Source organism: Neoarius graeffei, chromosome 1, assembly GCF_027579695.1.
Source record: "Neoarius graeffei isolate fNeoGra1 chromosome 1, fNeoGra1.pri, whole genome shotgun sequence".
Taxonomy (NCBI): Eukaryota; Metazoa; Chordata; class Actinopteri; order Siluriformes; family Ariidae; genus Neoarius; species Neoarius graeffei.
This window is the reverse complement of record NC_083569.1, coordinates 31,611,485-31,626,551: the sequence shown is the minus strand read 5'-3', so window position 1 is coordinate 31,626,551 and position 15,067 is coordinate 31,611,485. Positions and strand designations below refer to the sequence as shown.

At 30.4% G+C, this 15,067-nt stretch overlaps 1 gene segment (V, D, J or C); it reads left to right on the top strand.

The window, feature by feature from the left end:
- LOC132892484 (T cell receptor alpha chain constant-like) overlaps window positions 1–13,455 on the top strand; it is a 102,654-nt gene extending 89,199 nt beyond the window's left edge. Inside the window, 4 exon segments of the C gene segment in view lie at window positions 10,726–10,941; window positions 11,118–11,159; window positions 11,286–11,407; window positions 12,898–13,455. Of these exon segments, the coding sequence occupies window positions 10,726–10,941; window positions 11,118–11,159; window positions 11,286–11,392 (365 nt within the window).
- Window positions 13,456–15,067: the final 1,612 nt, after the last annotated feature.

The following is a 15,067-nucleotide window of genomic DNA, read 5'->3' as shown; positions in this document are numbered from 1 at the left end:
TTTTTTTTACATGTTAAGCCAAATTTGAATTTAAGTCATATTTGATTAAAACATTAAAATGTTTAAATATTGCTTAGGCTATTCATAGAAATGTGTCTCAGGAATATAGTTGCCTCTTGAAGTTAAAGTTAAAAATTACATAGTTATATTACTTTAATGTTAATTCAGCATAGGGAATATTGGTGTACAGTATGAACATGAACACGCGTTGCTTCCTATATAATTCACATACAATATATTGATGCTATACATATTGCATGATCATCTGTTAATGAACTTAATTTTTCTTAGAAAAATGAGGGAAATATAGTTTGACGAGTGAGCAAATGAATCTTGTGTTCTTACATTCCTTATTGTTGGGTAGTTTGATAGTGTGTGACTACTGGAGGTGGAGTGGGCAAACTATTCTTTGCTAGTGGAATCAAGTTAATAATTGAATCACGTAAGTGTGTTACCTATTTTATGATTTAAGTTGCTAAATTCACAGTAATAATTGCTTTAACAAAGAATGTTCAGAAGCGCTTAGATTAACACAAATACGCACACATATATAACTATAACATTATAGATAGATAGATAGATAGATAGATAGATAGATAGATAGATAGATAGATAGATAGATAGATAGATAGATAGATAGATAGATAGATAGATAGATAGATAGATCTTAGTTTTTGCTTTGTGGTTTCATAATGTGTGACTACTGGAGGATTTGGGAAAATTATCTTTGGAAGGGAGACAAAACTGATAGTACTCTCACGTAAGTTTATTTTCTTGAGTTGATTAATTTCAGGTATTAGATTTACAAATTATAAATTTAAAAAGTTGCCTGAAGTTAAATACAAATACTTACATCTAGGGATCATACTTTTTTTATGCTAAATGATGGTGAGTACAGTAGTTTTGCAAGGCCCCTAACCAAATTACAAGGCCATAACTAACTTGTATGATAAATGCATGTTGGATTTATTGTCTAAGGCCCATACCAGAAATTCATATTTGGAACTGGAACCAAATTCAATGACAGCTAGTGAATATTAATTCTTTCATGGTATTAGGGTAATAACATGAATATTTTTCAAATGTTCTACATTTTCAGTGACACTTTTCACAGTTAAAAATCAGCATGATTAAACATTTATTAGGTTTGTTTTTTTAAGAGGTTGAGATTTATTAGATTGCAAAATGCAAACTCACTAAAATTCAAGATATTGCTAATGAACATAGCATTGTGACATCAGGATATAAGCTTATATTTGGTCAAGGCATCCAGTTGACTGTTAATTATAGTAAGTACTTAACACAGTTCTTAAATCATATTTGGAACTGGAACCAAATTGATTGTTACAGCTCATGAGTACTTAGTAATTCATTCATGATATCAGTATATGAACATATGTTGTTGCTTCCTAAGTAATTTACAAATTCTATGTTATATAATGTATTTTAATTGAAAGGTTCCGATTTACCTTTTTAAAATTCTTTAAAGAAAAGTAACTATTGTTTAAGATGTGAATGAATAAACCTGGTGCTACTTGTTGGGTAGTTTGATAACGTATGACTAGGTGCATTCAGAAAAATAATATTTGTTACTGGAATCAAGTTAATAATCGTAAGTTAGTAAGTAAGTAGATATACAGTATAGTAGATATGCATGCTTTTCAATTCACAGGTGTGCCTCATGAAAAGTTAATTAGTGGAATTTATTGCCTTCTTAATGTGTTTGAGATCAAACAGTAAATAGTAAATAATGAAAATACAGTAAATCGCCTTATCCCACAACTATAGTAATCCATATTATGTAAAGAATCGCTCAACTAAGTAAAGAACAACAATCCATCATTACTCCAAGACAAAAACATTGAATTAGAAGGTGTGTCAAAACTTTTGATTGGTACTGTACTTGTATCAATGAAAACTCGCTATTTACAATACATAGGTCATCACAGATAAACATGTATAGAGATAGATATTATCAAGAATATCAAGAATTCTATAACATTTTGGTTGTTTTTCTGCTCTTTTTTTTAAAGATGCTTTACTTACATGTATAAACAGCCAATCACATGTCAAATGTAAAACATTGCAAACAATACATCAAGGAATCATATATGTATTGTTTCAAAATATAGTGAGTAGTGCTAAGGTATCATAAACAAATGAGAAGTGTATATAAGCTAATTTGTGATAAGCTAATAACATGTTGAATTGATGTGGAAATTATTGTCTAAGGCGCTAGCAGTGTGTGACTTCTCAAAACAAGAAACTCATATTTGGAGCTGGAACCAAATTGACTATAACAGTTAGTGAGTATTTACTAATTCATTTTTTGTATTATTTTATGAGCATGAACATATGTTGTTAGTTCATAAAATAATTCACGTATGATATACGTATATCTGACAAGCTGAGTAGGGGAGCTTTAAATGAATACACTATTAACATACTACAGTTATTAATTAGAATGTCAATTGAAATTAGAATGCCAATTGAAGAATTTAAAAATGTAATACTTAAATTTTAAAGTTAAATATTCTCAAATGTTTATTATCTGTTTAGCTGTAGTGAGGAGTGTAAACATGTATTTAAAAAACAGATGTATTAAGTAAAAGTCAAATATCATAAAAGCAAAGGAAAAACACTTGTCTACAGTAATAATTGTTAATAAACAACTTAAGCTTTACAAATTAGATGTACTTGAGTGCAAAAGATGACCTCTCTAAAATTATAGATATTGGTAATGAACATAACATTGTGTGACATTTGGAAACAAGTTTATTTTTGGTCAGGGCATCAAGTTGACTGTTAATTATAGTAAGTGCTTATTTATTATCATGATAATATACTTTGCATGGCATTTTACTAGGTTGGTCATAATGAATATTATTTATGTTATTTCAACCTTTTCAGCTATAGAAGATTTTCAATTTAAAATGGCATTTTCACATAATTGTGTAAGACACGTTAAAGTATGTTTGTTAAATACGGTTTAATATTTTCACTGCTAATGATGTGCATATTTATTACCATAGAACTTAAGTAACATTCTTCTGAACACGTTCCTCTTGTTCTGTAACATTATTCTAGCTTTTAAAAAGCTTAAAAATGAGAAACATACTCAATTGCGTAAAGTGATATTAAGAATAATATTGTGTCATTCTATCATGAAATGTTACTTAAGAGTACAAAATAAAATTCATATAAAAATGCATTGGTTACATAAAACCGACTGCATCCATCCAAATAATATTTCGGTATAGTAGTTTTGCAAAGCCCATAAACAAATGTCCAGTGCATATGCCAAGCTGTAAGTTGAAACAATATGGAATTTATTGTCCAACACAGTAGTATTTTGTGATATCTGTAAACATGAAAATCATATTTGGAATTTGAACCAAATTGAGAGTCACAGCTAGTGTGTACTTAGTAATTCATTCATGATGTTCTTCATATTAGTATATAAACATAAGTTTTTGCTTCTTTCTTATTTCACATACAATATACTTATGGTATACATATAGATAAACATATACACTGCTATAGACAATATACATATAGACTTCTAATTAGCATAACTTTCTAAGTTTAAGGTATAAACAAATTAATTTCATGTTCTTAACGTACTTATTGTTGCATAGTTTGATAATGTGTGACTACTGGAGCTGCAGTGGGAAAATTATTATTTGCGACACAAATCAAGTTAATAATTGAATCACGTAAGTGCATGAACTATTTTGTGCATTATTATTGACTGTACATTAGTAATAGTTATATGACATTAAGGTAACTTTAAATACTTATATTTAATTCATCACTAATTCACATTGACAGAATATGTATGACTAAAATGCCAATGTAGAAAACTGAAGAACTTAAAAATAGCTTAAAATAAAATAACATTGATTATCTGTTTAACTAAGCAGATTTTGGTTTGTGGTCTCATAATGTGTGACTACTGGAAGATATAATAATATTATCTTTGGAAAGGCGACAAAACTGATAGTGCTGGCACGTAAGTTAATTGTCTTCCCTCAATTCCAAGCAAAGAGTATATACTGTTTGCCTATTTTTAAAAAATCTTTCTTAAAGATAATTAAAGATAAATATCAAACTATGAAAAGCATTTAGGATTCAGCAAGTACGATCACTATTTCACATTCCTAAGATTAAATGTTTTCAACCTGACATATAGGTAAATATACATGAAACAGTTATTTTTTTTCCAACCCTGAACTCTACTGGACTTCATTAATCAGAAAAAATTGCTTTTTCATAAACAATTTAAATTGTATCATTAACTATTAGCTTACTATAACGTTGAAATCCACAACCCTGTCAGTGTGATTTTTTTTTTTAAGAAAAGGTAAAAACATTAACCAAAGATACAAACACAGGAAATACATGCCACCAGTTCGGGGAAGTTAATATAATACAGCACTATATGAAATTTTATGTGAAGTTTGTTAAAATATGTAAGTATAATATCTAATATTACTTTTAGCATTATATATAGTGTTATAGTATTCATGTTAGTGTCAAATCTAACTCAAACATCACCCAGTTTGTAAAATATTCTACAATAACTTTAAATATCTTTATTCGGTATAGAAATCTATGTGTTTACAAAACAGCTTTACAAGAAAATGTATAGATAAAGGCCTAAAAATGACTGTATTGTTTTTCATCATACTGTAAGTTTTTGAGATGAGAACAGTGATAGTGTGACTGATGGCTATAGAATGATACTTGCAAAAGGAACTTGGCTCACAGTTCAATTACGTAAGTAAAACTACACAATTCTAAACAATTTTTTATAAAACATTTTTAAGGCGTAATATCTGGAAGCTGGAAGGTCATAGTTTGGAATGATAACCAAATTAGCTCTTGGTCTTACTGTGTACCGTACTTACTATTGTTGATCATTTTATACCATACTATTTTCATTTTGTTACATTTCTCAATACATTTGCATAGCTAGTTTTACTTCAATAAAAAATTAGCAAGCATTCCAAAAATATCAAAATTATTTAAAATTTCCTGATAGACAAAGAAATTAAATTACAACAAAGGGATTTTAGGTGAAAACCAGATTTTTTTTAATTGCTGAATTTGAGCCTCTTTTAAGATATATTAAAAAAAATAATAATTCACCAAAATTAATTCACAGCAATGGCTATTGATGTATATGCTTTACTTTGAGTAAAACATCAAAAGCAATTTTTAGTTTTAGGTTTTAATAATGAGATTTAATAATGGATATAGCTATTTTTAATTAAAAAGGTGAAATAATTAGCCAAGTTTCTCATTATATTGCTACAAAATTGCACAACAAATGATGTTTCTTGCTTATCATGGATCGCTAATTCACTGGAGCGTTAATGTTGTATGTTGTCATGCTGTGTGAATGATGGCTATGGGAAAATCATATTTGCTTCAGGGACAAAGCTAACTATTCATTCAAGTAAGTTTTTCATTCATTATTTTGATATATCAGGAGTAATCTAGGTTTGAAATACTCCAATATATTTTGCATTCTTATTTCAAACCACAGCTTGCTAAATAGATGTGGTAATTTTAGGCTAAAGCATTGCCTAAACTAGCATATGCTAGTTGTATGCCAAAAAAAAGCAAGAATTCCACGAAATTGTTAAATTTACAAAATTGTTTTTGTTGAATAAGGTTGGGGGGGGGGATGCCAACATTTGTTTAGTGTGAGAGAAATCAGTAGTATTTTTTTTCTGTGTCAATTTGCATAAAGGATAAAACTAACTATCCAAGTCAGTTTCTACAGTTCAGGAATAATGTATATGTACCTAATATGTTCACATACAGTAATTTGGATCAGTATATAATATGTACAAGGCTGTAATTGTTGGGTCCAGAATTCCTAAACTGTATGTTACTTTACTCAGTTGTCAAATGAATAGCTTAAATAAGATAGTTAAAGTGTCTAAAAGGAGTACACTTCTATCTATCTATCTATCTATCTATCTATCTATCTATCTATCTATCTATCTATCTATCTATCTATCTATCTATCTATCTATTTTGCATTTTGATAATTAACCCTTTGTTGTGAACTGCATACACTATTTTATTTATTAACTTTAGACTATAGATATGGAAATTATTGTATAGAGCACTACTAGTGTGTGACATCTCAAAACTGAAGTTGTATTTGGAACTGGAACCAAAATGACAGTTGCACCTAGTGAGTACTTTTATAATTATGTTTAATAATTCATTTAACCAACTGAGTTTTTATTGGTTTACAATAATAGCATCAGACAACACATTTCATTTTTGTGCAATAAAAAGTCAACCTTAAACAAAATATTGATTTATAACAATAAAAATATGTCCACATTTAGAATGAAAATCACAATAAAATGAATTTTGTATAAATCAGATTATGTAGAAACAGTTGATAAACATTATGTATTGTGCTAAGCGCACACATTTTTGTTGTGCATCCAATGTCTGTGTGAATACTGGGTATAATATCATTTTTGGACATGGAATTCAAGTAATTATTCATTCAAGTAAGTTCTATGATTGGTGGTACTTATTTTGTGTGACATTTGCTGTTGTTAGCTATGTTAATCTGTGTTATGTAGGCAATTACATAAATGTAAACATGTGCTTCAGTGAACATATGTAACTTGGCCTAAAACAAATTACTATCTTCTATCCTATGGTAATATGATGAAAGTAAGAATTTAAAAAAAATCAAAACAGCAAGCATGTAGATTTTAGAAATTAGTAGAAATTAACTGATAGAACTAAATGAGAGGAAATGGCACAAGATCGATAAGAAAATCATTTTCAAATGAGAAGTTAATTAATATTTAGCTGATTTTTAATTCTCTCAGAGATATGCCTGTTAATGTAGGTGCATATTCATGTATAACAGCAGTTTTTAGTTTCATATTTAAGTACTCTATAAGCTGTGCATGCAACTACTCTCTTAATGAAAGTTAAAATAATAAGTGAAATGTCTTATTATTTTAACACACAAAAACTCAAGCATTAATGGTCTATATTATGTTTCATGTTGTGTGAATGATGGTTTTCATAAAGTCATATTTGCAGCATGGAGAAAAGTCCATACAATTAAGTTTTTTCATGGTTTTAATATACTGGAGAAGAAAATGTACTGCTGTATGGGCACATATAATATTAATTTAAAATAGCTGTAGCTTGAAAATTAATTGTGCATATTAGTTCTTAAAATAATTTTTAAGTTTGATAAATTCAGTGGATTTCTGCTGTCAGCTAGCCAACATGTTTGTGAGTGGCAGGAAAGGTTACAATAATGTTATTGTAATGCATTAATTCATTATGTGAAATCAGACTGGAAACTCATTTATGGACAAGGAATTAAACTCACAGTTGAAAAGAGTAAGTACTTATCAAAACATGTAATTGAAAAAAAAAACACGAAACAGAAATGACATTGTTAAAGAAATTATGTTGAATTTCCTAAATTCTATTTATGAAAACATAAAAAGTGAAACAACTATTGCCTGTGGTGATGTTATATGTGTTGGTCAGAATTTGTTTTCATATTCATTTGTGGGTTTCATATTAGAAGTTAACATAGATATGTATAGGTCATATATGTGTAATAGATACAAATGTAAGCCCAGTATTACAGTAGTTACAAATGAAAGCCCAGTATTTTAAATGAAAAATGTAATGAAATGTTCTTTGTAAGCTACATGGAATGAACACAGAATTCAAATCTATGTTTGAGTTCCACTTGTGTTAACTGTTAAATTTAGATAACTTTTGGATAATGTTAGCTTAGTGATCGCACAACTAAAAATATGTTCACTAAAATGGATCCGCAACACAGTTGCTCATTACAATTGAAACATTGCTCTCATGCTTTCTCGTACAGTAAAGCTATCTAGCTATTAAACAACAACAATTTCAGAAATGTTCAGTGTGATAACTTCATTGACACTGGTATCAATATCAAAATGTTGATTGTAAAACTTTTTAAAATAATAATTAAAAAAAAAAACCAATATCATTAACTTAATTAATTTACCCAAACCATATTAGGAGTTAAAAAACATTGGAATGAAGTCAGAAAAAAAAGATTCAATGATACAGTGAAGAATAAATTGAACTGCAACAGCTAACAAAAGAACAATGTTTATTTATGCAAACAAGCTTACTTTAAGTTTGAACCTGATTTAAGTGAGAAAATGCTATTATTTTGATAACAGCATTCTAAAATGACTTTTTCTTAGAAATAAATGAATATGAAATGTTTGACACAAAAATAGATGACAAAGTATTTTTCAGATTCTGAAAACCAAAAAGGAATGACTTCTCTTTGAAGGTTTCTGTCCTTAATATGCATACTGTGTGAATGATTACAATAGGATAATATTTGGTCCAGGTGTAAAAGTGACAGTTGAAAAAAGTAAGTAGAATTTGTTATTCTTTAAAAAACAACAACAAAACAACAACAAAAAACCTTTATGGTTTTTTTCTCTCTCTTTTTTTGGATGGACAAGTCATTAATCCATTAGCTAACCCACTGGGCTTATGTTTTGGTTGTCTGAAAAACTAATTGACTAGGGTAAAATGTGTTTGCTATCATCATGTAAAATAAATAAATAAATAAATAAATAAATAAATAAATAAATAAGGCAAGTTTGTTATCTACTTGAGTACATTAATACAGATCATTCCATGTTATTTGATTCTGGGTGGTGTCTTTATTCTCTTGTTTTACAATCTTTGTAGAAACAATGGCATATTATTCAATGTTTTAGCGATATACAGTATGGTTGACTGAAGCTCTACTTGTAACGCTACTTAAAACTGTGTGAATTCAAACTTGAGTATAATCTTTGGTCATGGGACAAAATTAACAATACAACCACGTATGCAGTTTTTACAAACTGTGAGTAGTTTCAATAATCAGCCATATGTTTTTCTAAGTTTCGGTGCCATTACAAAAATGAAGTAGGTATAAAGTCATTTAAAACTATACTTGAGTTCCAAACTTTTAAGTTATGCAAGACACTATTAATTACTGCATCCATTAGATCTGTACTAAACCAATAACTTTATTGTGCAGTGATCTTTATTACTGCTGCCAACTTTGTTGGAGGTTATGTTTTTGCTTTGGTTTGTTTGTTTGTTTGTTTGACTTTTCCCAACGTAACTCAAAAAGTAGTGAACAGATTTTGAGGAAATTTTGAGAAAAGATGGGCTATGAGTGAAGGAACAATTGATTAGATTTTGATGCAAACCTGGATATGTATGTGGATCCAGGATCCAGATATGTATGAAGATCCATGAGTTTTTTATTGTCTTTTCCTAACATTACTCAAAAAGTAGTGAATAGATTTTGATGAAATTTTGAGGAAAGGTAGGCTATGGGCCAAGGAACAATTGATTAGATTTGGATGCAAATCTGAATATGTGGCTTAGCAGAGATATACACTCAACCATGTGCCCTTCTAGTTTAAGGATGCTTTTCTTCATTTCTGAACTGATTGTTTATGTAAAGATGTTCCCATTTGCATCAGAAATGACCATTTGCTATATAAACCATTAATGTGGCATTTTCTCTATGCTACAAAGTTAGCAATGTTTAAAATTAGGATAAGGGCAAGAGTTGATGTACCAACTTTAGATATCCGAAATTTTCTTACAAATTTATGCATGTGAAATATGAAACAATAATTATTGCTTGGTTGAGTAATTAAGAAAATCTTAGTCAAAGACACAACTAACATGGTAAACATAGCTCGAGTTTTAGTTATGAGCTCAATATCTGTGTGAACTGAGGTCTGTTCAATAACCTGTCTCCAGTGATGAATACTGTTTTCCTTGTTGGCGTTCCTGCAAAATGTGTTTAAAAATGAAACAAACAAACGAACAAACAAAAAAGGTCAATATCTAGTGATGTAAATAACATTAAGCAGGTGTACATGGTTTGTGAATTTTTTACGTTTTAATCCAGATCCAAAACCTCTGCCCCTGTGTTTCAGATGAAGATAATCCTAAACAAAATTGTAATAACAGTAATATACTCCTCCTTCCTAATCTTTAGGTCATTAACTTTCAAATTTACTAGTCTACAAAGTTCATCCAAGGTGCCTGTACCTAATTACAGTCAACAAACTTCAATTGATGAATCACTTTAGAACTGCAGGTTCAATTTCTGACATCCAGATTTGGTGTTAATAAATGGCTTAAAGTTTATTAGTTTGGACTTTTGTGGAACCAAGGACAAGAGAACCACTAATGGTCACAAGAAAGAGGCTGGGACTCATTTCCTTCTAGCCCAGACTGTAGATTTATACATCTTGTCATTGAAATATACTCACAGGTATATGGGAATACTTTCTTAATCTTTGACTTTTTTATTTTAAAGGAGGAAAACACTAATCAAACTTTGTTCAATCAAAGTACAAATTATACAAAAGGACAAATGACATAAGGTGTGTGTGGTTTGAATGAGAGTCATTTAAATATGCATATGCTTTCTTAATGTCCAAATTAACAAAACTGCCCTTGTTATATACTTTATTTATTTGTCTAATAATGGTAACAAGTTATAACCCTTATGTACTTGTGCTGTACATTACCAAACATGTTCTTTATGCATTGTTTTAAAAATATGCTGATGAACCCTCAGTTTTAATAATTTTGATTAACTTTATTTTCTATCTTTATTTTCTTGTGTGTTTACAGAAGAAGAGCGGAAACCGGCACTTTACAAAGTTAAGCCACAGGGAACAGATACGTCCAGCAAAGAATCCTGCTTGGCCACTCGCTTTACAGTTCAAAATGCCACAAATACTACTTGGCCATCTACTGACAAACACAAAACAGAGGCAGTTCGATTTGAAGGAGAGGGATATTACAGCAGGCTTTTACTTTATGACACCGCCAAGTGTAATGAAATTGGTGAGGACTTATAAACAACCAAAATTACATTGATCTCAGAGTTTTAGTATGACCATAATAGAATATTACTGTACAAATATTTTGGACTGTTTACATCTTTTTGCAATGTAAATGAATTCTTGTTATTAAGCAAATTATTATTGTTATTAATGTCCCCCCCCCCCTTTTATACATAGAAAATACGTGTACTATCGGTGATGTGGGCGGTTTCAAATCAGGTAAATGAAATTTTCTTTCTCTGATTTGTTTATTTTCATACTTACATATATCTTATAATCAGTAATTGTGGATTTTGAGGATACAAAACAATTTTCTTACAAATGTTGATCTTTTTTTCTGTGTAGATGCCAAGACCAACTTTTTGGCATGGAGCATCTTTTGGCTGAGGGTTCTCTTCTTGAAGACAATTGGGTTCAATGTCTTGATGACACTGAAAGTCTGGATGAGCTAGTGTTTTTTGAAATTGGTAAGTATTGTTGATATACCAGAATATGTTTTTCTTGTTTGTTGCAAAGACACAGTTTAAAACAAGTGACATATTTATATGATTAGCTTATATAATGTAGCCTAATAACACAGTTCTTTAATATCATAACAGAAATAAATATCCATTTAAGGCATGAAAATATTTCTCTATTTATTAAAGAATTAAAAATTATCTATATATGCACAATTTAATAATAATGTTTTAACAGAAGCTAATGATTACTGGATAAAATAGATTCTATCTACAGCCATGTGCTTTTGTATCCTACAGTTTATGGGCTATATTCAGAATTGGTGGCTTAGGCCCAGATGTTACATCAGTATTTATGTGGCCAAAGTTACATATTTTCATAGTCAGGTTACACAACTAATTCTGTCGATTTTATGGAATCAGATTACCATCTGTGTGTAGTTGCCAGATTTTTCTGGACTATATGGGGTTTTTCAATAATAACTAGACCACCATCTTTAACATCAAGTACTTGTTTTTATTCCCTGAGAAATATCCATCCATCCATTATCTATACCGTTTATCTGTCAGGGCTGTGGGGGAAGCTGGAGTCAATCTCAGCTGACTTTGGGTACAACCTGGGCATGTTGCCAATCTATCGCAGGGCCTGACAGATAGAAAATCAGGGATAGAAAATGCAGACTGAAGAAAGAAGTAGTGTTTTATTTTTCCTTTGCTGTGAAATGTAATCTGATGTAACATAAAAGCCAGAGATAATTTAAAATTGAAAAATAGAAAAGACAACTATGATGATTGTCATAGAGTATTTAAATGAATCATGCAACATGATTTAGTAAGGTTTGCAGTAGTCAATTTACTGCTAATTACACCATTATTTGAAGGTGAAAAAAGCATGTCTGAAGCCACTTTGCGCTTGACATGGCTGTGATAGTTGCCTCTAGGATGAGGCGCCGCTGAGAATAGAAAGCATGTGGTAGAAGGGACAGAATGTTCTCTATTCGTGTTAATTTATTTGGAATACCAAGGGAAGAGATTACTGTATCAGAACATATTGATTTCCAAGGCACATCATTCTTTTTTTGCTGAAGGAAGTCTCTTATATTATGTTTGTAAGATTACAAGTAACAAGCTGTGCCTTGTTAGTAGATTATCCACACCTATTTGCAACCCTCTGCTAATTTGTGCTGCTCTTTGTAGATTGTGTTAGTCATTATTGAAATGAACTGGCTGTATCTGTGTTCATAAATTTGCACATTGTTAGATGATCACCTGTAGAACTGGGCACTCCCATTAGCTTTTTTTTTTTTTTTAATTATAATTGTGGCCTCACACCAATTTGCCCTGCTTAAATTTGGCAGTTTATTTTATTTATTTTTTTTAAACAATGGCCTGGTGTACTCATTAAACATTCAAGATGAAGAAAAAGGCTAGTCAAATGCTTGGATGATATATATTTTTTGAAATATTAAAGTCTTTATAATTCTTTTTATGTTTTAAAGGTGATACAATCCCAATTTGGCAGACCTGGATGAATTTTGTGCTGTCTATGTGAAGAAAGCGGAATGTTCTGCATGACATGACAACATGGTTGTTGAAATGCAATGTAATACAGTTCTTTTTTTGTTCATTTAAGAAATAGCTCTTTACTTTTTTGTGCTAAAAAGCCTTACTGTTCAATTCAGTTCAATTTTATTTACATACATTTTATTTACACTTTCAACAATATACATTTTCACAATGTACTACTCAAATCTAGATATATTTACTTTTGACTGCATGTTAAATCTGAATTGTACTTTCAGTTACCTGCACATTTTGTCTTTTTTTTCTGTTTATTATTATTTTTACTCAGAGTTAGTAATCCTGTCTTTTCATTCACCTATCATTTATCATTTACAGTATATTCCTATATTGGCTGTTCCTGCATAGGTATCTCTTTGAAAACATTAAAAGAATATGTGTATGATTTACAGTTGATGCTAAGTTATATGTACTTGCATATACTATGTATGTGGCTTTATATGTATAGATCATTGTTCATTTATATTTAGGTACTCTCTTTTGAACATCAAAATAAACAATATATACATGAAATAATTTCTTGTTTTGTTTCTTCTTTAAACTAAACTCTATTTCTTATACTTTTTTCATAAACACTCATGTATGAAAAAATTACTGCAAAAATTACATCTTAACAAGTGTAGATATAGTCAAATCCATGTACTATTTCCTATTATAAGTTTACAATAAGCCAAATATAATATTACTAAACCTATTTCTAGAAATTTCTTTTGACTAATTTCTTTCCAATCTTGGAATAGTCTGCAATTATTTCGGGGGGGGAACAAACAAACAAACAGCTCCCAAAATACTAAGACCAATCAAAGCTTTAAATTAGAAACAGTGTTTGGAAATAAGTGATCCTATAATAGGAAGTACTGGATAAATCATGCTATTTTCATGATATTTTCACTCTTTTTGTTTGCAGTGTTTTGGATTGGCTACTCTAAATTGCTCCTAGGTGTAATTCAATGTGTTTACATGCATGTGCATGGTGCCCTGCAATTGACTAGCCCCGTAATTCCCAGGATTAGTTCTGGCTCTACCATGACACTCACCAGAATAAAGTGGTTACTAAAGATAAATACAGTATATGAATCAGTTTTCTTATGTGACATAGTTGCAAGATACCACAGTTTTGACCTTATTAAATAAAGCATTTCAAAAATAACTCAAGGTGCACATTATTATTAGTTTCATTCAATCATGCATCTTGCAGGGCACACAAAGAGCAGATACCGTAAATATACATATAAAGTTTCTTTTTTATTCTGTAGAACACTATCGGAAAAAGTCACTCAGACTTTCATTATCAGTGTGCAGTGCCACACTTCTTAGGAAATATGATTTGTCAGAAGTCCTTTTTTCCTGCAGCAGTATGGTACATCATTCTTATTTTAATCTATAAAGGGTCTATATACTTTACAAACATGCAGTATACTGTATTGTCAACAAAATGGTTAATAAAACTTTGTAAGCTTTAAGAGTGAACCCCCGCTTTAATCAAATACTCTTATTGTTATCCTGTCTTGCAGGGTACCTCACTTTTTTCTACACATGGTAAATGTTTTCTGTGGTTTTCTTGCTCACCCTAAATGTGTGATCTTGCAGCACTTGGAGAAACAAATGCTGGCTATTATAAAAACAAGCTAAGTAGTAAATAGAACTTCTTATATGTATGCATACTGTATGAACATCATTTGTTTGTATCCAAATGCTTAAAAATGTTCACCAAACCATTTCATTTGGTTAATTTGGCAGACACTTTATTCAAAACGTACAGTTGAGGCAGAATAGGATTTAAGTTCAAGCAGTGACAAAGGTGGCATGATGGTGCTGTGGTTAGCATTATCGCCTCACAGCAAGAAGGCTCTGGGCTTGAACCTTCCAGTCAACCAGGGCCTTTCTCTGGGGAGTTTGCATGTTCTCTACGTGCCTGTGTGGCTTTCCTCCGGGTGCTCTGGTTTCCTCCCACAGTCCAAAGACATGTGGATTAGGTCAACTGGCTACTCTAAATTGCCTATAGGTCTGAATGGATTGTGAATAGTTGTTCATATCTGTGTTAGCCCTGTGATAGATTAATGACCACCTCAGGCTGTACCCCACCTC